Source organism: Phasianus colchicus, chromosome Z (assembly GCF_987193195.1).
Source record: "Phasianus colchicus chromosome Z, bPhaCol1.hap1.1, whole genome shotgun sequence".
NCBI lineage: Eukaryota > Metazoa > Chordata > Aves > Galliformes > Phasianidae > Phasianus > Phasianus colchicus.
This window is the reverse complement of record NC_143476.1, coordinates 77169379-77196206: the sequence shown is the minus strand read 5'-3', so window position 1 is coordinate 77196206 and position 26828 is coordinate 77169379. Positions and strand designations below refer to the sequence as shown.

Sequence of the window (26828 nt, the reverse complement as noted above, 5' to 3'; positions counted from 1 at the left end):
TTTGTTGCTGTGTGACAGATAGCAGAGAGGCAATCTGACAAAATGGCATGCAGGCTCTTGTCCCTCACTGGTGAAAACACATAGCTTACATTAACTATGTTGGAAAAGAGTATTTTGTAGCTGTGAATTTGTTCTACCAAATAGTGTTATTATGCTGTTTCTATCTGTTGCAGTTTCCATTAAATAGGAGGCATTACTTTCAGAGCAATCTGTATTTTACTTCTCCAAAAACATGCTATCAAGTTGTATCAGATATCCTAATAATATATACACATATTTGGATAGTAAAAGGCCAGCAGGAACTTTACATACACTCTTCCTTTCTGAATTAGTGTCTGTATTTCTTGGGATTCTGTTCTTCACAGGTTTTTTAGTTCTGATTTCTTCCTTCCTTTATTTCTGCACCATAGAAGTTCAGAGATTAGCATGGGCAGAAGTTCTTCCCATAGCTGAGAGGAAGAACACACACCATATGAGCCTAGAATAAGCCTAGCAAGTCCTGACTGTTGTGTAGTAATTTCCACATATTCTCTGAAATGTATGGCCTCAATGGCCTTAACCTGAAGCTGAGAATAACAGTATTGGTGTTCATATATCAAGTAATATAAAGACTAATGCATTTTAAAAATCTTTGACAATTATCCTCTCTCACCACAGAAACAACTGAATTACAGGGATTAAAAGTGTTAAACAATATTAAAAAGCTGTTCTTTTTTACTTGCACAGGAAATTATTTCCAAGTCCACTGTACATAACTGAACTGACAACTTTTCTGATATTGTTTTTACATATTTTTTTCAGACTTTATGAAACACTATAACCGTAGCCTAGAACTCCCATCTTTGTCTCCTCATGCTATTATTACTCTTAATATGCCTTATGCATTTCTAAATCAGATTTTTCATAACACAGTAAAAAAGCGTTTGGTACTGCAAGTCTGTAGCTTCGCTCTTTTGTTCTCCAACAGTGAGCTGTTTGCTCAAGTGCCCTCTGATTATCTAGGCTGCATGTACCATACCCACACAGGATGCAACAATTTATTGGTAGCAGACAGCTGTATTTCTGCCACTTAAAACTTCACGTGCATGAGTTCTAGTCTAGGAAAAAATATGAAAGATGAAAACTAATGGAGTACCCTATCCTCATCCAAATCTGCCTACCATTTTAATATCCTGTGCTAGGGAGATGCAAATGTTCCAAAAGATGAAAAACAACTGACAAGAAGTATATGCTGTGCTACTCAGCCTATTTTAACTACTTTGGCTCAGCCAAACTCTGCAGGCAAATAGGGCTGTCAGCAAGAATAAGATGTGTTACTAAGCATTAGTGTGATTAACACATGAAAATGTTCTTAATACAAAAAAAAAAAACCATCATACTGTATCTCTTTGTGAGAAAATTAGAAAGAAATAAACAATGTTATGTCTTATAATTAAACCAGAAAGCACAAGTTAATCTTTATTTCTATTTGCAAGCCAATTGTAGAGATTTTCCTTAGTGAGAAGACTAACACCATTTTAAATGCATTCTGACACTTCATGCTGTGTAAAAAAAAAAGAAAAATAGTCAATCTCAGATGCTCAGATTCATCTGCATAACTCTAGACTCCCACTTAGGTAGCTTTCCAGGAGACAAAAAAAACCACAACACTATTTTTTCTCCTGATCAACACAGGACACAGAAAAGGTCCCTAATTTACAAATTTGGATATTTAAATTAGAGAATATTAATCTGGGTCAGATGCAGTATATGCATTTAGAAAGGAATCACCTGGACATCACTTTCCCTTTGCAATTTCTACCTAGAAGTTTTTGAGAGCTTACAGGAGGCAATGTGGTGCTCAAGTAGATGAGGTTAGATCTCTCAAGTGTTTCTTATGAAAGGTTAATGTGCATGGACAAAGAAAAGAAGAAATTAAGTCTAATTTCACTTTACCCATGTGATGGGGATAAATACACTCTCAACATAATGCACTCTTTTTGTTAAGTTTATTTGAATTATTTCTAAGCACAATAATGCTACTTCATACAACTCGTAACTAATCTATTACAAATACAATAAACATACAGAAGACATTACAGTTTCTGTATACTTTTGCTCAAGCAAAAAAAAATAAAAGTCAACGAAGCATTGTATAAAATCAGAACATAAAATAAGGCAAGTGTGATAAAAGTATTAGGCTCCGTACTTTCACTAGAAAAATAGATTTTGCTGTTAAGTTTCAGAGGAAACTCTTTAACATACTGCAAAAGAGAAAAATTAACTTAACCATAGTTAAGACTAACTACTTCTGTCAAGGCACTGTTGAAGAACTTTTAATGTCAACTTGAAAATAATTCAGCAGGTCAGATGATGTAAATATTACTCTAATAATGAAAAAGAGTACAATCTTTAAATGAAAGCATGAATAGATAAAGAAATCAGACAAAATATCTTCATGGAAAGAAAACCATTTTGGCTACGATGAAACAAATATTACAAGTTTGAAACCTTATAAGATTCAACAACAAAAGCAGGCTCTACCACTCATAAACAATACCTTTAGGCAATTTAAATACAGCTTTAGTAAAATGTTGTAAGACTTGGAACTTTGGATTATCTTTTTATCCCATAAACAGTTCAATGTATTTTATATATGCATGTTATGGCCTAAGAAAATAAAACTGCAAATCCATTTGAAACTACTGGAAAGAAGTTCCCAAGGATGTAACCTGAAGTTCTTCTAATTTTAATTGTTCATCAGTCAGTACTCTCATATTTGGGTTTGGGACTGCTTTGGCTCTTATTAGGTGTCTTTGGCAGACATAGGAGGAACAGACCTATTTACCAACAAAAACAAAAGTACCAATTCCCTTGGAGGCACAGCAAGTGGAGCACACTGGAGGCAGGATGAAGATCAAATGTATCAAGATCTAATATATCAAAAGCCAGTTGGACTAAAATTACTGCAGTCCTGAGAGGAGGAATTCATAATGCATCTAAAATACATGCTTACTTCAGGGTTCTCTGGTTCCTGCCTGCTTTCACTGCAGCCCTTTATTACTAACAACAACAGAGAAAAAAAAAAAATCACTGTTCATGCAACTCACTTACAGGTAGCCAAGACCTTATACAGCAGTTTTGAGATCAAGTAGGAATGCTCAACAAAGGCAGAAGTTGTACACAAAAAGCAACAAGACTGAGTGATATGTTTCAAACAACCAATATAGTATTTTAATCTGCAAAAATATACTTGCTATAGCAACAAAAATGCTGTTATAAGAAAGTCATATAAAAAGCCTACAAATGTTTTTTTTGTTTTGTTTTTAATAACGCATATGAACTCTAAGGCAAAATACAATAAACACAGTATCTCAGCAAGGGAAATCTTTATCAGTGTTCATTCCCTACGTTCTACTATTTCATGGTTATATTCCTTCCACTGTTTTTTATTTGGGCTGTAATTTAGAATCGCAAAACCTGTAAACTGTACACAATAAACAAACAAGCCAAAAAAAGCACAGATCAGATTGTATTTTGTCCACGTACCAAAGAGCCAATACTAGGCTTTCTGATATTTTCAATTATAGGAACAGTGAAACAGCTTTAATTCCTTTCCTCTTGTTTCCTTTTCACTTTTTCATTTGCCTTCTTCTGTTTTTAAACAGAAGTGACCACTTGAGAAAATGCAATTCAGATTTTTTTTTTTCCATTCACTTTGTCTTTTTCTTACATATTTTATAGAGAAAAAAACCTTCAAAAGTCTACTTTACATCGCTCAAAAAAGAAATGTTTTTCAATTTTTTCCTTTGGATTAGCAAGCAAAGGCCACTAGTGCAGTTAACCAGTTTTCCATTTTCAGCTGCTGAACATATATAATACAATTAACTGGTATATCTAAAATTACAACTCTTCTGTAACAATATTGTCAGTTAAGCAGCACCGTAACTATGTGCAACAACTGGTGGAACTCACTGTGCTTTACCTACTACCCTGGAAATTTTAGCTGTCAAGAACCATATAGGTAGATTACTGAAAATATCTCCATATTAGTTGCAGTCACAGAAATGATTCTGCAGCTCCAGAATATCCTGAGGTAATACGTACAAGTAATTATTTCAATTATGTTTAGTATGACACTGTATTCCTTTTTCTTCTTTTATCTGTTCTGAAGTAATACTAAATTATCTAATCTGCACAGCATTCAGCTTGTCTGTCTAGAATGTTTAGCCTATTTGGAAACACAATACAGAATCACAGCCATACGGGAGGACATCTCGTGGAAATTAATCTCTGAAGTACCCAGAACATGTTTTACTTCCTTGTAATTAAAGGAAGCTAAGCAAAAAGTTAGAATTAAGATATTTTACTGTTCACTCCAAGTGCAAAATCACTGATGTTCTACTTAAATCATGATAAACATTTCCCTTTGAACATTTCTTTGGTAAAAATGGCTCTATGTCACATTTGCTTTATCTGCCAGTAAAAAGCATTTTCTTTGGCGGAAAACATTTTTGATCTCACAAGTCCAGTTTTAACAAAATTCTATTTTTGATAATGCTCCCTTTCTGTATGACCTATTCGTTCAGTAAATGCAAGGTTAATTTTGTCCTAAGTTAGATCTAGTCAATGTAACAATATGAAGTCGAACCAGAAAAACCTGTCTTTTAGCAGTAAAATGACAAACAGTCTTACAGACACCGAGAATCAAAATGCAGTATATCAGGATATATTAATTGGAAAAAAAAATAGCCATTTCACAGTTATTTTAAAAGCATCTTTTTTCTTACAATTTTAGAGGAGCTTATATAGAAGCATAGTTGATGTTCAAAATGCATAGTTGCACACTTCTTTAACTTTGTGATGATTTCCACTTCTGTAGGCTTGGCTTCCCTAAATAAAGAAGGAAAAAATGTATCTTTATTAAATCAATTCTATTATTTTGTTGTGTATTATTTTTCCACATTTGTCTGAAATTAAGCTTTGTTTCAGCAGTTTATATTTTACAAAATATTTGAATGGTCCAGTTTGAGTAGCCTGAGTACATACTGAAACACAACTTGGGAACATGAATCCTTACTGATTCAGTGAGAATCATGTGCCACAATGACCCAATGAAAATAGGTGCTTAGATCTGAAACAGGCTACGTCTTTGGGAGCCTAAGCACAGCAATCAACTAGCACAATAACATGCAAGAAACAGAGGAGATCCCATGTTCTTGGAAAGTATTTGTTCTAGACTGTTTTCCAATTCATTCTTCAATTCATACAAGCTTTACTGCACACTGTTCTCTTTCTGATCTTTAAAACAAAGGGTACTGAAATGTTCTTCCTTCAGATAGAGGACATGTGAGAAGAAAAAAACAACAGTACCATCAGTGACAAATGCAAAGTGACTCACACCTCTCATCTTTATGATGGATCACAGTGGCAGATGCAGAGAGAATGTTGAGGGAAAGGAGCTACAGTGTGCAGGACTGGTCCTCATTAAAGACCATCCTCTGACAAGCATTTCCAGCTGGCCTAAGTAGGGGCTTGTAATGAGACTGCAAAGAGGAAAAAATCCAAAGTTTATTACAGAGCTTTCACAGGGATATGTATTATCTGCTTTGTTCTGCCACAAATTCCTATCATCATCATCTATGAAACCCTGTCTTTCCTAGACTCCTATAATTTCTTGTTTCACATCTCTGGTACTGCCAATGTTCCCCATTTCGGATTCTAAGCATGCTACTGCACGTGCACCCTTCCTCGTTTAGCCTAACTCAGTATCTAACATTACAGCCAGAAAGAATTCAGACTCATCACAGCCCTTCTGCATCTCAGCACCTACCCTGATATTCAGAGATGTTTCAAGATGAGGAACCAAAGAATTAAGGAGGTTAATCTAGCTTCTATTTTAAAGCCCGCTTACATGAACAGAACAACAATGATGACAGCATTCAATTAGACAACTTCAAACTCACTGTCTTGCTCCAATCAAGTCATTAATGATAATATATTACCTTTATCTAAACATATTACTATTTTTTCACCAGATAAAAAAAACAGAATTGGATGAGAGTAGATACACGTATATTTTAATTTATCCTTGTTTTGGTAGTAGGCTACTGAAGGAAAAAGTAAGCTTTAATATCTACATTTCATCCTTTACTTACCTTTCTAAGAGACAGACTAAACTTTTCTGTGCCTTGCACTATTGCTTTCCACACCATTGCTTTCTTCTGATTTACTGCAAGAAAGAGAGGATAAATTCTCAAACTCAATTTTGAAATGCAGGATGAGCACCACTATGCCTCCAGAATACATCAAAGATGTACTCGGGTTTCTCAGTTTGGCATGTAAGGTTGTATGAAAGAGATTAAATGTCACCAGAGTAACCAAAGCAGAAGTAGGATCAGCTCAATCCTCCTCAGAAACAACCTACAAAGTTCTGCACAGAAGTGATAACAGTGATAATGTTCCCCGAACTGATTGCTGTGCTATCGTTTATTCAGTTGTTATAATGTGTATATAAAGTAAATGCCTAAATGAACAATATATGAACAACATGCAGGCGAACATCCTCAAAACATGGACTGAAACACTTCTATCGTTGCTTCTTTTAGAGTACCTACAAAAACTTTACTGTGTTCACCACAATCAAAACTTTACCTAAAACTGAATTAGTTTTTATATATTTAACAAAGGAATTATCTGAATACTATACTCCTACCTAATACATTGCATGTATCATTGTAATCACAAATTCAGCTATATATTATACATACTTGACATAACAGACTAGAACTGCTCCCTTAGAGCCATTTGCTCTGGTACACAAATTTATCTTCTAAACAGTTGAAACAGACAGTGTTAGAATCATTTCTAATTGGTTTGGAAAAACATAAGCAAGAAATAGTTTAATAGATTTTCCTTACTTATGTTTATCTAACAACACAGAGAATTAAAGCCCATGCATTTGATCAAAATTACAACAACATCCCCCACTTCATCAACCGTGAACATTTAATGCTACAATATACTGTACTATGTTACAATCCTATTATAAATATGCTGAAACTGTATTACAAGAATCATGGTTGTGCAAAAGCATTTATTCAATTTCAACCCAAGACACGTACTCAAACACTCAGCAGTAAAATAGCATACTGTATTTCCAAGACAAATCCTCACTTCATGGTATAATTGAATTATAGCTTTAAAGCTGTTTTGATAAGGGAAAAAGCACTAAGATGTATTTTCAGCTAGCACGAAAATAACAAACAGGAGGGTGAACACCGCATACAGAAACAAAGAAGGTCACTGCAGCAAGAAACTCAAGAATGGAAAGGCAGGAAGTACTCGGAAAGACATGAAGGAAATCAAAATAGGAATATATATGTAAAGGGAAAAGGAACTGCTAAGCTGCAAAACAGGAAAATTAAAAGGCCAAGTAATTGGGCTTCAAGAGATGAGGAAAGGAGTTTATGTCAACAAGTCTTTAAAAAGTGCATCTTCCTAAGGATGTACCAACCCTCTAACAGAAGGATGGCAGCAGAAGTGCCTGCAGCTGCCCTTCTAACTCCAGGGCCCAGGAAGCCCAAACCCTTAGCACAGCAAGGGACTGCTCCTGAAGTGAGAATTACCAAAACAGCTGACAGCAGCAGCTCTCAGCCTCCAGCCTTACAGTGCACTTTGGACAGTTAAGGCTTTGACTAACACACAAATTAGAGACATTTGTATTAATGTTGATGGAACAAAAATGCAAATGAAGAATTTTCAACGCCTCTTCTGGGAAGTTTCCACCTGAGTGTTTCTCCTGAGAGAATGAGGAGAGATGTCTTAACAAAAGACACTGAAAATAAGTTCCAAACACCAAAATTAAGTGCCACTCAGAAAATAGCATTCTGCACTCTAGTATTACATAGTCTTGGAGAAGGGGAATGAAATGTACCTTCAGATTAATTAACTCTTACCAAATAGGATACAAAGATATATAATATGCATAAGTAGTAGTATTTAAGTTTGGTATATAAATTTTTTACTTACAGTTGCTCAATTTGGTCAAATTCTTTTTCGTCTTCTGCGTAAGAAAAAAAAGATTATGTAAGGTCTTAATTAACTACACACACTAGAAAAGTTACTCATTTTTTAATTATATCATTAACTCTATGCATTAACGAAAGCAAATGCTATTTTATTAGCTCATTTGTCTTAAGTCTGTAATTATTCTGTTACTCTATCCAATGGAATTATCTACAAATTTGTCAAGAAATGTTCCTTTATCATTCACTATGAATGTGATTTTAATGCACATCATATCTTATATTACATACATACAAGCATATAGATAAAACACAGTATACAAATGCATGACATACGTTTATATAATACATATATATATGCAAGATGAAGCAAGATTTGATATGCAAGCTGGCTCATCTACATGCATTTGGATTACTACATTGATTTAGACTCTACATTTTTCTCCTTTTAGTCTGTTTCTTGGTGGAAGTTTCTCCCATCAGAACTACTAACAGTTACTTTCATTCCTAAGCATTCCTGAAACAGTTACAGCCTCCAGATTTACTTGTCTTTTAATGAGGAAAAAAAAATGACAGTATTAAATCTTTTATGGGAAGCTATTTCATATTGAAAGCATTTCATAACCGAACTCAAGAACTATGGACCAGATTTTCAAGTCTAAACTACTTTTTTTCTGTAACACTGCATTCTTTATCAGAATGTTTAGACGTAAGGGTCAAACAGATCTTGTATATGAATTAGTACAGGTCATGTCAAACATTCAGCTGTAATTTTAACATAACCTACAAAAAATTAAGAAGCCTACCTGCACGTTTCTCTTTCTTTTTCGAATATAACTCAAAAACAAAAATAAGAGTTATTAAAATAACAACTTCAGCCACTATTGCTAAAAATGGCTTGAGTGGCACCATGAGTGACAGAATTTTAAGCTTCAGCTTTCCTTTACTCTTTCCTAGTTCAAAAGCAGCTTCACACCAGTATGTACCACCATCTTCTTCAGTGAGCTTCAATATTTTCAGATGGGTTACATTGGCATCTGCTCTGTCTATTACATACTTATCCAACATCAGGGAATCATTAATGGCAATCTGAAAATAGAAAATTCATTAGGTTTTATAACTGCAATAAGAAATTGTTTAATCAAGTTATTCACATTATCAACAGTTATAAAATATCTCCACATAGAAATGTAAAACAATAAAAGGAGGCATTTAGTCTGCCTTCTAGTGAAGAATTTTCCTTCCCCAGCTACGATCAGTTTCCTCTGCATTCAGCGCATGAAACTATACATTGTTAGGGTGCAAGTTACTTGACTTGCTTTAGCCAATTGAAAATAAAAGCTATATTTGTCTCTACTAACAATCCTTTGGAGTCAGGATCTGATGCCCAAATTCCGCCACAGCACAAAGTACAAGTTTTCAAGGAGATTGAGCTGGGAATGCTGTTTTGCTGCAAAATAAGCTGAGACAGCCTCCTGACTCAATGCTTCCCTCCAGGAGCATGGAGAAGACTGATTTACTTGCTTTCTCACTCCTCACAGTGCTTCCACAAGAAAAGGGCTAGAAGAAAGCAGCTATACTGCTAAGGTTAATGAGGATCCTGAAAGGTTGGAAAATGCTGATCTTGATTTTAAAAAAAAAAAAAAAAAAAAAAAAAAAGGAGCCGAATTGAGAAGATATTTCGGCTCCTTCAGAACACAGATACACAGCAGTCTCCACCACATGATGACTTCAGAGGTCATACTGACCTTCCTTCAAGAGATCATACTGGCTAGGAAACAAAAATGTTTTTAAAAAAGAGAAGCAGAAACACAGGAGAAGCAGAAAAAAAAGAGTGGAAATGCTTTTGTTTTCCCTCAGGCCTCCAAAACCTTACATGTATAAAAATAAATTAATAAATAAATAGATACCCTGCTATGATAAGATTCTCTGCTATCAGACAGTAAGATGTGAGAAATAGCTGCCACTAACATAAGTTCTGTGTTTTGTTTTGTTTTTTTTTTTAAAATGCACTTCAAGACTTAATAAATTTAACTGATTCTTTTATTTGGACTAGAGGAATAAAGCAGAAACCTTCTGAATAACGTTATTTTTCCATGCCAGAACACTACATCTTGTAATAATAAATATTTCTAAATATTGAATAGGTGGGGTTTTTTTGTTGTTGGTTTTGCTTTTTTTTTTTTTAAATATATATTCCCTCTGTAGATGTTCTGTCCCTGAGGGTATTCAAGACCAGGCTGGATGTGGTCCTGGGAAACCTGGTCTAGTACCAGATCTGTAGTTGGTGGCCCTGCCTGTGGCAGAAGGGATAGGAACTTAACGATCCTTGAGGTCCCTTCCAAGGCATTCTGTGATTCTATGATTAACTTTGATGTAAATGCAGTTTGTGGAGTCTGAAGTGAGATGCCATTATACTTCAGAGCATATCTGTACATTTTCCTCACACTGTTATGCTTGGCCAGAGTGGAACCTTACCTGTTCACTGCCATTGGTCATATACCAGGTCCAAGCAATCGGAGTATAACTGCGACTTTCACAGATCAGTATAGCTGAGTCACCTTTGTAACTGACGACAGGTTTTTCTCTTCCTGCAATCTGTGGTACTAAGAACAAGTAGGGAAAAGTACACTGCATGAAAGCTACACATTTATACTACAAAATAATAATATATAAGCATTGCTCTACATATATACTCATATACGTATATACATATATATACTCTAAATAAGTATTTCTAGTAGCCTACCAATTTTCTTTTCCTTTGTCATAAATTATATAACTATGTATGTTAGTCATGACCTAATGAAGAGTCATTTCAGGCTGATATTGTCTATATAGAATTTCCTGTAGAAAACTATACAACAACTAAGAACAGGATGCCTGTAATCTTTAAAGTTGCCAACTGATACTGAAAACTTGCGTTATATCCTGTACTGATTTCTACCCTTGTTCATCTCCTCTTTCCCTCCTTGACAGCTGTGAGCTACACACTTCGTTTCTTATATACGAGAAAACAGGTTTTTCTGCAGTCTATTCAATTTGCAAAAACTCAGTCAGATTCTATTCCAGATTTAACGCTACCAAATAATGCAATCAAGCAAGTCCTGCATACAAGCAGTGTTGCTTATTTATTTTGTAATTAGGAAATACTACAAACTTCACAGTTGTAAGCATGTTCTTAGCTGAAGAAACAGCTTTTGGATGTGTGCCAGTAAAACAAAAAAGACTTCCGGTTCAAATGTGCTCAGAACATGGGCACAAGAAACAAAACACCAGATCACAACTCTAGGACTATTTGACCCAGCTATGACATCTCTAAGTATCTGGCAGCCTTCCAAGAGCAGAGGCCCAAGAAAAATTGTTTAATATAATAAGGCATTAAACAGAGATAGAGAAAATATATCACAATAGGCTGTTTCCCCTACCCTCTCATTTGCCTCATTCTGTGGATGCTTACCAGTGCGCCTTCCTCAAATCTATCTATTTTAAGGTTTGTTTCTTAGGTTTTATTGTTCTCTTCAAAGTACAGATGCAGTACATCTTTTCAATGGTTTTAGTCACAGAAGAATAAATAGGCCAAGAATTTGCTTTCAGCAGTTATAATATTCTACATTCCTACCAAATACTTCTTATTCCTTCTTTTTCCCAGCTGAACTAATATTGTCTCGAAGTTTACTTCTTGTGAGTGTTCAAATTTATACCTTTCATTCCAAATTAATCTCTCAGATACTCTTAACAACAATACTACTCCCAAGTTCAGAGTTCAATGCGCAATTCAGCAATCCAACCTCATCAGAAATGAAGTGTTTTCATTCCATTTATATTTCTGTTTTAATCATGAAATACCGCATACTTCAAAAGAGTAGTGTCAGAATACTTCTACCTTTACCATAAGAGGTAAAATTTCACTAATATGTGCTACCACTTCCTCTCTATTTTATGCAAGAGGAAAAACTAGGAAATACAAAACAGTCTGCACCCAGCACAACAGACTTCCATGGTGGTCAAAAAGACTTCAGACATGCTGTGTCAAAGCACAATTCTAGACATACTAGTAAAACATGGGACCACCTCAGACATAATTAAGGACAAGAATATCCATAATGCATCCTGGCACTCAGCTCTTAACAAAGTGGTTAATTCATGAAGCCATGCAAGGAACCATACTTAGTACTCTCTGTTTGTTTGTTATGTTTGGTTTTCTTTTCCTGTAGGCAAAGCACTCAGAATCAGGGGACAAAATACTGCTGCTACAAACAAAAACAGCAAACTGTTGGAGATGAACAGATGAGTGACCCTATTAGTATTTGTACTGGACTCCCATAACAGTTTAAAGAAAAGCGTTGTTTCACAGTGCACACATCGGGACAGCTGTTTAAGCAAGCAGAAACCCTGAACAAAGTGCAAACATAAACTAAACATACCTTTTGCTAATACAGCCATTATTACAATACCTCATGTTAGATTAAAATAGTCATGAAAAATCATCATCATGTTTAATAACTTCAGTTTCCTCTAAGCCTACTCAAAATGTTATGACTTCCTTGCAGACTTCCAAGGGAATTTAAATCTCAAGTCTACAGAGTTATGCCAAGCCAGGAGCACGGTGGCGAGCTACTAAAGTCAAAGCAGCAATAACTTCAGCCACTGCATCTAGATTAAGATATTACTCATCTCATGCAGTTTAAGAATTATTCCCATTACGTTACTGACTGAAAGATTCAAGCATTTCTCTTTCCCATTTCCTTCACTGTTGCATTTATCTTAGTAAGTGCTGAGCCAATAACTTTACGGCATCAGAAGTGGCAGCATTGTGAAGTAATTTTCCCCATCTTATTATAATAAATCAACTGGTCCTGTGTGCTGTGCTCTGGAAAAGTTAATTCTCTGTTGATTCATTTATTTGCTACCGAAGAAGTTATTTCATACTTTCAAAAGAGTTAAGACTTCTTTATCCTTTTTTAAAATCTAAACAGACTTGGTTAGCCATTCAACAAAAATATAAGCACTTTCAGAGATGAAAAGGTCTAAGTAAACTACAATTTTGTCCTCCCATGGCACTGCAAGCTAAGTTTACTCTCGCTGAAGTTCTGAAAGCAGATATCGACACCACTATTCAAAACTTGTAGAAATTTCCTGAAGTTATATGACCAGAAGCCCCTCTGAACAAAGCCAGTTTGAAAACTACAAAGCCATGCTGGCTAGTTCAGCTGAGGTTAGAAGAGTTAGGGTTTTACAGTTCTGTGTTAATAATCCTTCCTAGTACTTATCAGACTGGAGAGCTTTCACTAACCACATGCTTGCCACTGAAGTCAAGCCAACAAAGAAACTGAACATGCCAATGAGTCATGTCAAGCAGGCAGGCTCCCTTAATTACAGCGCTGGGTGCATAGGGGATCACTCCAGTGAAGATGCACACCGAGAGCAGTGAATACATATTTAGAGGTACATGGTATACATATTCATTTCCTTCCAAGGACACAGGCAGAAATTCTAAGAAATAATTAACATCTCTGGTCATCTCTGGATGAAGGCTAGTAGTCATTCCTGCCATAGATTTCCAACCTTATAAGGGTGATAGTAGCCCAAACTGGTTCCTACTGATGTTATATTGAGCTGAGGCACCTGTCTTGCCATTTTATCTTCAATAGCAGGACATCTATTCTACTTTCTTATCTTCACTTGACAACAAGTTTGGTGGACTCCACATTTCCTTCTTGAGCTTACATTTATGCAGGCCTCCTGTCCTTCAGCTTCAGCAAACTTTAGAAAGTGTGAAAAGTGGAGGAAATCCCACTTCAGCAACTTGTTTGTTTCATTTCCATATTTTTCCATTCAACTAGATTTTACCTACTACTGCAGAGGGTGAAATCAGGGGAGAAAAAATGGTCTAAGTGCTCAGCTCCCAACCCACAGTGCTCAGTGAAGGCACTGTTTACAGTTTACTGTTCTTACACTGTGTATAATTAATAACTCACTGCAGCATTTTTTTTGCTGCTTCTGAAAAACAAGTGAACTTGTTTAAGAACCTGCTTCCATTCTGCCAGTCATTGCTGCTCTTGTAACACAAAAGTCACAGGCCAAACTTTCTTGTCACTGGTCCTATTATTCCAAAAAACGATCAAACACAAAAAAACCTCATACCCCATTCAGAGTTTTTTCCACCTACCCACTCCCCCTTAAGAAAGTGATAAACATTCACTTCTTCTGGATGGATGGCGAAGGAAGACAAAAATCAGTCACTGCTCTAGCGGAAGAGGAGCAAAAAAGTAGGCTTACATGGTTTTGGTTGTTGCAAGTTTTGTTATGAGGGCTTTTAGTTTTGCTTCAAAACTATCTCTCTCCATGCTACAAAAATTGCCTTTGACAATCGTTCTCACTTGGCTTGACAATATTAGCAACCACTTATCAAGTTAACTTGCAATTTCCATACTATCCAGGAGCTACTAAAAAAGGATTTCATTGGTCAACTTGCCTTGTAAATGAAACACCACACTGAATTCTTTTTCACCTGTCACTGTACAAGTGTAACTTCCCAGTTTTCTGTTTTCCGAGACAGTCAATCTTCAAAAGGAAAAGAAAAAAAAACAAAAAACAACATTTTATTTGCATTTACTAGTGACTGCTAATTAACATCATAAAGAATTCAGCAGAGAACATATTCTTGAAACAGTCAGATTCAGATTTAGTGCAATGCAGAACCACTACAACATTTTAAGAAAACAGAAAAGCACATGAATATTTAGGAATGTAAACATCATTCTAACTCTTGTTGCTCACAGGCACAAGTATCTTTAAGCAGTATTATCCATGAGCTACTGGATTAGACATGGCTTCACCATGTGAAATGTCCTATGTAGCATATGCTGTATGAAATAATTTACATAGTTTGCTCTCTTAAAAGCCTGTCCATCAATGGGTTAGTAATAGCTCCAGTACAATGCAGTTTAAGAGTCTGACAGCAGAGAGGATGCTGAACTCCCTGTTTTACAGGTTCTTTACATGGGTTGCATTTGTATATATGGAGTAGCAGAAAAGTGATATTCATATTATTCAATCATTATTATTCAATCATTAACATTAGCCTGAGGCTGTGCGTATGTATGTGACAGCACGTTAAAACCTGCAAGCAAAACAGTAAAGATGACTACTTACTGGATGCCCCAGCTAATTTCAGTTTTATTGATGTGTTTGATTGTTTCATTTCCCTTCTTCCAAGTCACTTGAAGAATTTTCATGTGAGAATGTTTATCAGCCAGTCTGCATGACAGCTCAATTTTAACTGCACTGCCCAAAAAGATGTTTTTTTCCACATGAACATCGGATTCACCTAACAGAAGTTGAAAAATAGTATTTATAACAAAAAACACCTTATTTCTTCATTCTGTGAAAGTAAGAGATTAAAACATATATTGGATTGCAAGTATGGTTTTGTTATACTTTCCAGTGTAAACAAAACTACAGTATCAGATACTGAGCTTTTGACAAAATTTAATTACTGAGTTGCTATGTATAACAATTACAAACACAAAGTCACTCAATTCTATAGACAGACTTCCTAGAGGGATCATACACAGAAACATTTATTTTACCAACATCAAGACACACCTATGCTTCTACATAGCTTAACCTAAAACAAAAATACATTTAATGCTTAGTTCACACAGAAGGTGGGATGGCAAGTGGAGAAACAGTTGTCTGCTCAGTCTGAGTCTCCCTTTCAACACCATAAAAGGTGATTTAAAAATCAGAACTTAGTAAAAGTTGGAATGAATAAACGTTTATTGGATGAAAATACTTTTGTAAGTACAAAGTTGTATTACTAATTTCAGTAAGACTTAGACTTGTAAATATTTATAAGTATTTACAAATCGGCCAGTTACAAATCATTATGATACTGTGAAATGCCCTGCTAATGCCCTGCTAATGAAATCCACAATCTTATTGCTGGATCTGGCTTTTCATGCTTCAGCTATTCCACTTGAAACTGAATCACTTTCAGATCAATTTATGGTTGTGTCCTACAACTGTGTGCTCCCCTCCTTGCCTCAGCTTCCTCCTTTGGGCCTGGTCATTACACAAGGCCTTGCTCAGGCATATGAGTACAATACTCATTATAATCAAGGTCTCACTAGGCAGCAAACAAGCACAGGACTGGTTATGTTCAAGGCCTCAGGAAGACAAGTAATTGACCACAGATGTGTCTCAAACTGAAGGCTGAAAGAACTGATAACATACCTGGCACAACAGATGAGAGCCACCTTAGCATCTGCCAAGAAAGTCTGACTAAGTCATTAATCTTGCACCATGAATAGCAAGCAGCCCAAGAGCTCCTTGAGCTCTCCTGCACAACAGATATTCCCTGAAGCAGGAATGCCTCACAAGGTTATGCCTGCTACAGGGATCCCTAAGGTCTTTATGTCAAGGAATGCCTTGCCAATACAGATCCTCAGCAACCAAGTAACAGTTTGTCTAAGCTTTGTTGACTTTGCCAAGATTATATCTTAGATTGACTGCACACAAGATCCCTTAGACATAAGCTGTTGACCAAGTCTGGGACTATAGGAGGATTCAGCCATACCTAGACTCCTCTGAGGAAAACTTTAGGAAGCAATGGGGTCCACTCTAGATCTTGTGACTCAATGGGAAAGTCTTCTGGTCAACTGTGTTTAATCCTGCCCTCTATGCAGTAAAGAAAGGGTACCTTGCCATCTGTAATTTTGTTAAGCTGCTATCTTCTTTGTTAAAACACTCTGTGCCATCAATAATTTGTATTTCCATGAAAATTCATTCAGAATATTATCTCAATCCTAGGCTTACCCTGCAGTAGCTTAAAGTCAAAACACTGTGTGTACTTGGGTTTCATAGCTTTAATCTTATCTGAGAGGAAAAGAAATTTTAAGGTGTACCTTACTAACTTACTGTGATAACTTACTTAAAAAGAAGCAAAACCCACTTGAAGCAGAGTTTGATACTCCCACAGAATATTTAAACTCCACTGAGTCTGGCAGGGGCTTGTAAATGCCTGAAGAAGAACATAATGCCCAGAACTCCAAGTCCTGACTGAAATAACTACAGCTTTGTTGGCCTGGTGTTAGACTGAAAGGTGCAACACTCCATCTTACACAGCCGAGCCATCATGATCATAAGTCATTTATTAGATCCATATATTAAACTCAATAACTGAACTAAGCATAACTCACCTTAGCTGTTTATGATCAAAGTAATTTATAAATTGAGTTAATTTTATAGTAGTGAAAGCTTTAGAATTAGATTAATCACAGTGGTTAAAAATAGAATGCAGTTTTGAGATTAACTGTCTAAAAAGAAATCCACACTTATAATGAATGGAACATGAAAACCTTACGTTGCTGAAGATTAGCCATGAGGAAGGCTGATATGTAGGAGATCTCTGCACTAAGAGTACTTGTATTGGAGCAAGAAACAGAGACTACCTCATTAAGTATCTCACTTTAAATTAGATTTAAACAATGACAGAAGAACGGCATAAATGCTATGAAATTGTGTCCTTAAGATATAAGATTAAAGATTAGTATTTTGCAAAGGAGTTCTCATTGATCTCTTCAAATTCTAAGTAAATTAAATTCCAATTAAAATGTTTTTTTTTCTATTTGTACTAGAAATTAGTTTTAGCTTCATATTTGTCAACTGGAAAAACTCATGTCTACCTCAAGGAAGTGTCTTGGCTTGTCTCTTCTTGCTCTAAAAGCTGCAGTGCTGAGAAGCTGGCTAGCACCAGTTAGGTAAGAAGCACCGCACCTTACACTTCCAAACAGATTCACCAAAGCAAAGAAATTGTTACTTGAATTGACTTGTTGGAAGATTAGAGAGCTATGAATTGTTTTACTAGTGTTTTTTATTAAAATACTACAAGTCTTGTTCTCCACTGCAAAGCAGCAGAAAATAGTAAATGCAGCAAATTCACTCATCTTTTCTTTAACTGAAATCATTGTTCACTCTGAACAACTTACTTATAAGTTGCCATCTTAAATGTTCCTAAAATTCATAGAAAATACTACAAGAGATTTTCAATATAACATACTGGAAGAGAAAATAACATACTCACCAGGAAGGAGCACCTCATACTCCACATAAAGGGCTTTAGACTTGTTCAAATTGATTTCCTCATTAAAACCCGCTGTGGTAAGATCTGGACCTAACAAGATCATGAAGGCAGTGATATGTTATAATGCTATAAATACAATCATGAAGCAATACCATATTGCAATCATCTCTTACAGTAATCCTCTAGAGAAAAAAATAGAGTAAAACAAAATGAAAACCTTGCCAAAGCTGAGTCCTATAGAGATTACTTTTTTGTAACCAGCCTTGAGGTAGCAGTGTTATATGGCCATCCTTACAGAAATTACACCAGTTTAGAATAAGGTTTCTAACTGTAATACAAAGCTGTAATTTTAAATTTCAGAATACTCCAGAAAAGCTGTCTACTTCACAACCTGTTTCAGAGACTTTTATATGCATACTTCTCCTAAAGCTTAGGAATGGGTCCTGAACCATTCCTGTATGGGAGTACAACAACATTAAACTGGGCTTGGAAAAGTAATAAGCTTCAGAAAAATAGAAAAAAGATGACGACAGAAAGAACATGGTTATTTCTCAAATGTCTACAATCCAACATTTTAACAACAATAAAGCTAGTCACAGACCATCTGCTTCAGATGCTAGTTCACTAGAATCCAAAGACATGAATGCCCTGAGCTCCAGCAGAAGATGGTTCAAGTTCCACACTGCTCTACCAAATGCCTGATATACTTGAGGGAATTTCCTTCCCTACATAAAATGAGTATCAATATGTACTATCATCTATCTGACAAAAACATAATTGCTTCTTTCTGGAAGAGAAAGTGACATTTAAAAGGGATAAGATGGCCAAAAAAAAATTCTTGTTTTGTTGTACTATGGATAGAATGCTGTTAAGAGACAATCTTCGTAAATTTCTGCATAGTATCAACTGTATCAAACTATCTGGTACGCAGTTATGAGAAGAGCCTCTGTTTATGCTTACCACTGTACATTTCAAGAACAGAGCAATTAAGATAATTAATAGAGCTGTAGCTTTAACAACAGATGCAGATCAGCTAAGGAGATATCACCCTTCTACAGCCATGCAAATGTTTTGTTGTTATCCGCATATAATTTCCTAGCAAACTCATATGCACAGTGAAAATGTACAAGAAATTATACTTGGAAAAAAAGGCCAATTCAATATAATTACAGCAATTTTTTTTTTTTTTTTTCAGTTTCCAGTTGCTTTCCATACAGCTTTAAACAGAACTTAAACGGTGTTGATTTCATCAAACGTTTTGTCTTGATAATTGCCACTAACATAAATTCTCTATAATTTCTTGTTAAGTTAAAACAAAGACAATGACCAAAAGCACACACACAGCAGAACTTAACACTATGTATAAGACATTTGATTGCTTTTACCAGGTGTAGATACATCACGTCCAAGTGTCAAGTGATCTGCAATGTTGCCCCAAGTGCTTTGACTGACAGTCTGTGTAGTTGTTATGGGCTCTAAAAGGTTTAAAAACAAGGCTGTTATAAATGAAGTTAACTTTTCTTCCAATAATTTGAAACTGAAAAAAAATCTTTGCTACAAACATGTTTTAAGTCATGTGTTTTACATACTTGCAAAGCAGTTCTATTATCAGTTATTTTCTAATTAATCTTAAGTTATAGGATCAGTAAGTACAGACTTAATCCGCCTGATCATATAAAACTGTAGGAGAAAATGATTCCAGTTTCTGAAGAAGGAAAGAGACTGTAATATTTATCCTATGGATAGACCTCCTACCCATGGAGACTGTCCCAAAGTTTTTCTGTTTGGAGCCAAGAAGAGAAAACTGCTACAGCTTCAGCCTTCTCTAAGCACTGGGTGGCAGAGTTGACCACTATGCAGCAGAAATCTCATTTCTAAAGGCCTAAATATCCTCAAATTATTTCTCCTTTTCTTTTACTGCATTAAAAAAATTTGAAATATGGTCCTTTTGCTTAGAAAAATAAATTTTAAAAAATGCCCCTCAGCTACACTTACTGCCAGAATCTGGTTCAGATGAAAGAAGTCCCTGCTACTGGTTTACATTTCATGGTATCTCAGAGCAAGTGTTAGTAGAGGTATCACATGCCTTCAAACTGCTTGCCTATTCTGCAAAGCAAGTTTCTGTTTTGTCATTTTTTGGGTCAACACGTCAGCTCACAACATGAGGAATGCTATGCTACAGGCAATCAGCCTTATGCTTGGCTTGTGCCATCTGCTCTTTCATACCTTCCATCAAGCTTCAACCAGTTTGGAGAAAAAATAAACTGGTATATTTTTTCCACCTGGATGAGGTGGAAGAGGCTAGTTCATTTAGTAGCTGTTGATACTAGAGTGTTATTGCCAATCCTGACTACTATTTCAGAATTAACTTTTTTTTTTAAAGCAACGAAATTATTAAACTGTCTCCTAGCGCTAGACAGAGTCCTCTTTATCTAAGCGTGCAAGCAAGCCTCAATCTCAATCTCTGCCTCATTTGCAGACAAACAAGTCCAAATGCTTATGCCTGACATAAAATATGGAGACTAAAGGTCTGGGGAATGTTCTTTGTTTGCGCATGCAAACATCCTGACAGCATGCCAAAGTTGTTATGGATCACCTGAGTTTTTGTCAGCCCACTATACACACCACCTGATTACCAAAATCCTTCAGGAGGACAGATACCTTCATAAGGCATCAGTTTGTATGATGGTTGTTCTGTAACTCCAAAAAAAAAAAAAAACACCACTAAACAGCCTACCTATGGAAAGTTAATGAATTCAGTAGCTATTGCACTTAGTGTAGTTCTCTCGCATTTTGCTTAAAAGCTCTAAAGTTGAACATCAGAAAGCTAGCATTATCATCTTCAAAGACAGAAAAGTGGTTAGAATAACCTGTCTGGGCTAGGTTGTATTTATACGTGATCTTGTGGCAAGTCAACTAAGTTAGACTTGCCACAAGATCACATATAAATACAACCTAGCCCAGGTCTGATTTGTGTTAATCAGCCTCAGCTTTGGTGCACTGCTGAGCTCCTGGTGCTTTTATCTTTATGAAAAGAGAGGCGGGAATCAACAATTATCCATTTCTTCTCCAGTCTGCACCATACCCTTCACTTCACATCACAATTAGGAACCTAAATAAAGCAGGTGAAGAATGGAGACAGAGTAATGGTACATGTACATAACTAAAAAAAAAGAATACACAGATAAAGGTAAGATGATGCAAGGACAGGATTACAAGTCTTACTAACACTCTGCTTTTTGTTCTTGTATTCACATGAAAGTTATCAGTTGTTTGCTAGAAAAGAACCTTCTATGATGCTTCTAGTTTGGGAACTGTTCATTCTCTAGGGAGGGTGCCTGATCTGATTTCATACATCTTGTAGTTGAATAGCTTTTTCCACTGTCCTTGAGATGCTTAGGATACAAACTTTTGCACTGACTTAAAAAGGCCAACATAATTCATTTGCTTCTTTTTCTTCTGAACAAAGTCCACCAACTTATTACATAAATGTACATACTACATGGTAACTTAAGATCACTAGGGAAAGAGTATTACAGTTTTAGGTGTACCGAAATAAAATAATTACCAGCAGACGACTGTGGTCCAGTCTGAGTCAAAGCATTCTCTTGAGTATTATTGGCATCCAACGTCGTCACCAACAGACCTAAAAAGGGTTTAAAGAATATTTATTCCCTCAGATCTGAATCTAGTTAATGAAAACAAACAGACCTACTCCCTCAGCCTATCATCATTTTTTCTTGACTTTTGAGAAAAACCAGCCCACATAGTAAAAGCTTATTTTTCACTAGTTGCATTTAGCTTATTTTAGACAAGATAATTCAAACAGAGGCAGTATCTTTTACTGACTTCTCTAAAAACCCAAATGAGAATTTTGTTTGTATCTTTTCCTGTAGATAGTCAGGCTAACTTCAGAATATTTCAGCAGACCAATAAATTTTATACCCTGTACTCAAATCCCATCTTACCTATGAGCTTGGACCATTCCAGCTGGTAATACTGATACTAGTTGATTATTTTAAAACAGACTGGCAGATTCAGTAACACAAGAACAAACCTGTAAGAACCTTCTGTAGCTCCACTCTGTTTTGTAACAGATTTCCATCCATTACAATTTTCATGAGCAATACAAAAACCATCTGTATCACTCAAGTCAGCCTCCACCAAATATTTCTAATCAGTATTTCTAGTTTCCTTACCACCACAAGCCTGATTTGACTCTCTGAATCTTAACATACCTTTTATTTTTTTTATTTTATTTTTTTTAAGAGCCAGCCAAAACACCAAGATTTTGCTTTGCCTTCCTGGCTGAGAAGAAAGAACAGCAGGGGCAGAAGGAGATAAAGTTTAGTTGGATCATTCTGCTGTATCACTTCTTACAAGAACTCAAGGTCCCCAGATGATTTACTAAAACAGATGCTCACCATTTCCTTTCCATTCCCACAGTTGGGTGATACTGCTTAAAATAAACACAATCTTAACATATTTTGGTGTTCCAAGATATAGTCTACAGCCATAGCAGCAGGATATGCTCCTCTTTGAGCAGCATCACCTCAGTCCCTTTTAATTAATTTGGCCAGCAGTCACAAAGCTGTGTTTGCAGCCAGAGAAAAAAGGCACATATGCCATGTTTGCAGCTGTAAGCAAATAAAAGACAGTGTAATAAGCACTGCTAGACCTTCAAAACAGAGGCAAGCACAGAGTGAAAAGTGGAAATCTAAATCACAGTTTGATTGTGTTCAGATCTGCTGAGAACCACGTGCCTTCAAGCATACTGTTAATTCCTACCACTGAACACCACCACCTACACTCCCGTGAAGTCTCACTACTGTAAGCAAAGACTACCTGCAGTCTGTCTTGTGGGCACCTCAGCATACAGCTACTGCACACTGCATCACAAACATGCCTGCCTTGCACCACCTGCTCTCAATCTGTCCACCATACTTCAACCAGTTTGAGTATAGTAAGTTAGTTAAAGAGTATAAATAAATCAATCTGCCACCGGAGTATTAGTGGTTCTTCATAACTGGCATTCTCATTTCTCACAGTTAATTAGTGCACCAGTCCCACTGCTCTCTGCCTAACACAAGGAACTTAAGAAATAGAGGAATCCACTCAATCTGAGTACATGCTGGCTTATGACCCAGGTGAAAAGAAGACCAAATTTTATCCCCTTCTTAACCGAGGTCCTCAGAGCAGGGAAGACTATTCTGCTCCTGACATTAAGGCTAAAATTGAAAAAAGGTCCACAAATTTTTTTATCTGTGCATCATCTTGAGGCATTCTGAAGGTGTCATGGATCACCTGATACTGTGTCAGCTTATTAGATGTATTATCTGCATAGTAATTAAAATTCCTGAAGATGATAAATTTAGAAGACACCAGTCTATACTGGTGCAAGATATTATCTTTCTGCAAGGAAGCCAGATAACCTGCAACATGTTTTGCATACTATTAGGCTTCTCATCGTGCCTTTTCTCTTTGATTCACAAACCAAATGAGAGCAGGTGACTAGCATTATTTCTCATCGACACTGCTTCTACCTTTTGGCTCTTACCTGCTCACATACAGAACTACATGGCATAGAGGTAACGTAGCACGTCTTGTCCTGTGACAGACATACTGCTATACAGCTTATGCTATCAAGATGATCCACTGCTGCATGATGAGTGTGATAAAGGTGGGTAGTGATGTAAGTAAATACAGGGGAATAACTTCTCAAACTACAGACTAAGGGCTGAAATTCCTTAACCTTAATTAAATTCCATTAGCAATGATGAGGATTGATGTCTTCTGCTTGCCCTGATCTTTACAGAAAATGGAGTAGATGAGAGTATGAGGTCACTGATTTATTTTTTCTGTCTTCCCTCTACTTCCTACTGCAGCCAATATTTGGGAGATAAAGTGGAGTCATACTATGACTGTGATCACTGGAGCAGTTTCTGGCATTTTCATCTTCATGAATCACACTGAATCCTGCAAACACTCTGGTGCACTGAAAGGTCTTCATAAAAACACAGCAAAAATTTGCTGACTAGGGAAAGACTGAGATGAAATTTGGTTTAATTTAGCAGAGTTGGTTTAATATTTTTTTGTCAATTAATTTTACTCTGTGGAAGTACGCAAGCACTCACCAGCTCCCAAGACTGACAGCCAGAACCTTCTAGTGGTGCCTGGAAGGCAAAAGCTGCAGCGTGAGCTTTCTCACAAGACACCAGAGGATCCAAACAAAGGGCTTCCAAATGCCTCAACAGAAGCCCTTCCTCACAGCAAACCAGAGAAATCCAACAAGGAAACGCAAGAAAACAGGCGTATCCTCTGTTTGTGAAGCTGCTTACCATCCGAGGTTCAGAAGACAGCAGACAAGATACAGTGGATTTGCTTTATCTAAAGCAATCTACCAGCACATGGTGCAACTAAACCAGGCAACTGAAACAGCATGAAGCAGTAAGCTTTTAAGAACTTTATGTCCTGACAATGAATAGTCAGAAATAGCTCCAAACCTAGTGCAGAACAGAAGTAATGGTTTAAATTTTTCAAAGCAATTAAACAGTTAATAAGACTAAAAGACAGAAAGAACAAAGTGGTAAGAACTCAAGTTACTTAACCCAAAATAATATACAGGAGGCCAGTGGCAGAGGCCGCTTCAGCTCAGCCCTGTGCACAAAGCACTCCCTGTAGCTGCTTCTACTGAAAACTTCTGTTTAGAAGGAACCCTGCTGAACCTGCACATCTCCAGAGCACACTGTTACTGAGCTTCACCAGAGGTCAGTGCCACTGCACCTGCCTCCAAAGCTGCAAGAACTTCCCTTGGGAGAGCTTGTGTGCCTTTGCAAATTACTCATCAACAAGAGAGTAATAATACATTATTTCTTTGAATTTAAGACACCATGGAAATTGCAGTATGAAACCCCTCTTCTTACTGAACCTTTTTATACCAACATGAAAGCATTTAGTAGAAGTCTGAAAAGCAAATGCCTTGTTTTATATATATATAGATGATGCTAAAGCTGCTGATTCATTTCTGGTTATCTTCCCAAAAAACAGGCATCACATCCGCCATTTTATAAAGACAGCAGATTTAAAGAAGTTGCTTCCCAGGAAGGGACTTTAATTTTATTTTTATTTTTTTTTTTTTTGGAGGCACAGAATCTCACTTTATTAATTATGTCACATAAATTCAGAATTGCTACAATCACCATTACGTAAAAGCTACGGTGGTAAGTCAACAACAACACCACCACCACCTGCCCTACTGCAGCCCAGAGGTTCCTACAGCCATCAGGGCACTCACAGTCATAAAACTTTTTCCATCACGGAGATACCGTCAAAAAGGTTTTATGATGCATTCATGTGTATATAAATGCACACTCTGCAGAAGCTTTAAGAAACTACACGGCACTTCTTTTTTGCCCTTCCACATCTTCCTACGAAAATGCCACAAACTTTAAGGAGGCTGTCACGGCGGGACGAGCGGTACTGCTCCTCCCAGTGCCCGTCAGTCCGACAGCAGCACCGAGACACACGTAACTACTCGCAGACCGCCGCGCAGCTGGCCATCAGCAGCACGCGGCGCTGCCCACCTGCCCAGCATCAGCTCCCACAGCAACGCCCTGCCAGCGAACGCCGGCGCTTCGGCTGCAGCGTCCCATCGTACCGCACCACCCAGCCGCGGTCCCACCAGCAGCGACCAGTAACAAAACCATTAACAGAAACATATTTCTTCAGCCGTGGCCCGCTCCTGAGCTACCAAAAAAAGCATCCCGGAGTGTTTTTTTGTTGTTGTTTGTTTGTTTTTTATAAGCATTTCAGACATGGTTTAAAAACGCAGTAGAAAAATCCTCCGAGAAACATCCTTCCAATCCTCCCGATTATATTTTACTAAATTAGCTATAATTAAGAACCCACGGGGACGTGCTTTTTTCCAGGCCCTCAGCGACACGTTATTCAGTACAAGCACGGCAGCAGCGCAGCTCCGGGCCCCACACTCGCGCACCGACGACGTCGCTCCATTCGCGGGGCAGCAGCGGCCGGGCTGGGATGCGGAGCCACAGCCAGGGCCGAGCCGGCAGCCCGGCGCATCGCGGTTGCGATACCAGCGATGCCGGGGGCGCGGCAGCAGGGCGCGGCGGCCAGCCTCGACGCCCGGAGGGGATGAGGGAGAGCGCGGCCCCGCCGCCAAGCCGGCGCCTCTCCCGGGCCGCAGGAGGGCTCCCCCGCGGCGCCTGGGGGGATGGACGCTTCGGGGTCCCCGGCTCCGCGCCGCAGCCCCGGAGCGAACACTCACCTGCGAGGCTGCCGCCCGGGAGGCAGAGGCAGAGCAGCAGCAGCCGCGGCAGCCGCCCAGGGTGCCCGCGGTAGAAGCCGGCCGGCACGCCGCCCCACCGCCGACCTCCCGCCGCCGAACACGCTCCGCACCGCGCCCCGGGGCCGCCCCGCCGCGACCGGCGGCGTGCGAGCAGCCAGCGGGCGGCCGGCCCGGGCCCCGCAGAGGGCCGCGGCGGCTGTGAAGGGACGACGGCTGCCGTGGTTGCGAGAGGGGACGGCGTGAAATGGAGAGAAAAAAAAAAAAAACTGCAAGCTGGACAAATGTCAGGGCGCAGCTGCGAGCCACGCCGGGCGAGGAGGACGAGCAAACGGCGGGGCCCTGCACCGGCTTTATGGGCGGGAGGGCGTAGGTGGGAGCGGTAAGCAGCGGGGGGCTCCTCCCGCCTCGGCCGGGCTGAGGGCGG

The 26828-nt window shown here is 37.8% G+C and overlaps 1 protein-coding gene across 1 annotated transcript; it reads right to left on the bottom strand.

Annotated features, from left to right (window-relative positions):
• Nucleotides 1–1971: 1971 nt before the first annotated feature.
• Nucleotides 1972–26828, bottom strand: EMB (embigin; the record flags this gene model as incomplete). Its single annotated transcript, XM_090131316.1, has 11 exons — nt 1972–4872; nt 6138–6211; nt 8011–8044; nt 8813–9095; nt 10485–10612; nt 14485–14573; nt 15165–15339; nt 18097–18186; nt 19482–19571; nt 21665–21742; nt 26384–26828. Coding segments are annotated over 10 exons (1470 nt in total), but the record flags the coding sequence as incomplete, so codon positions are not given.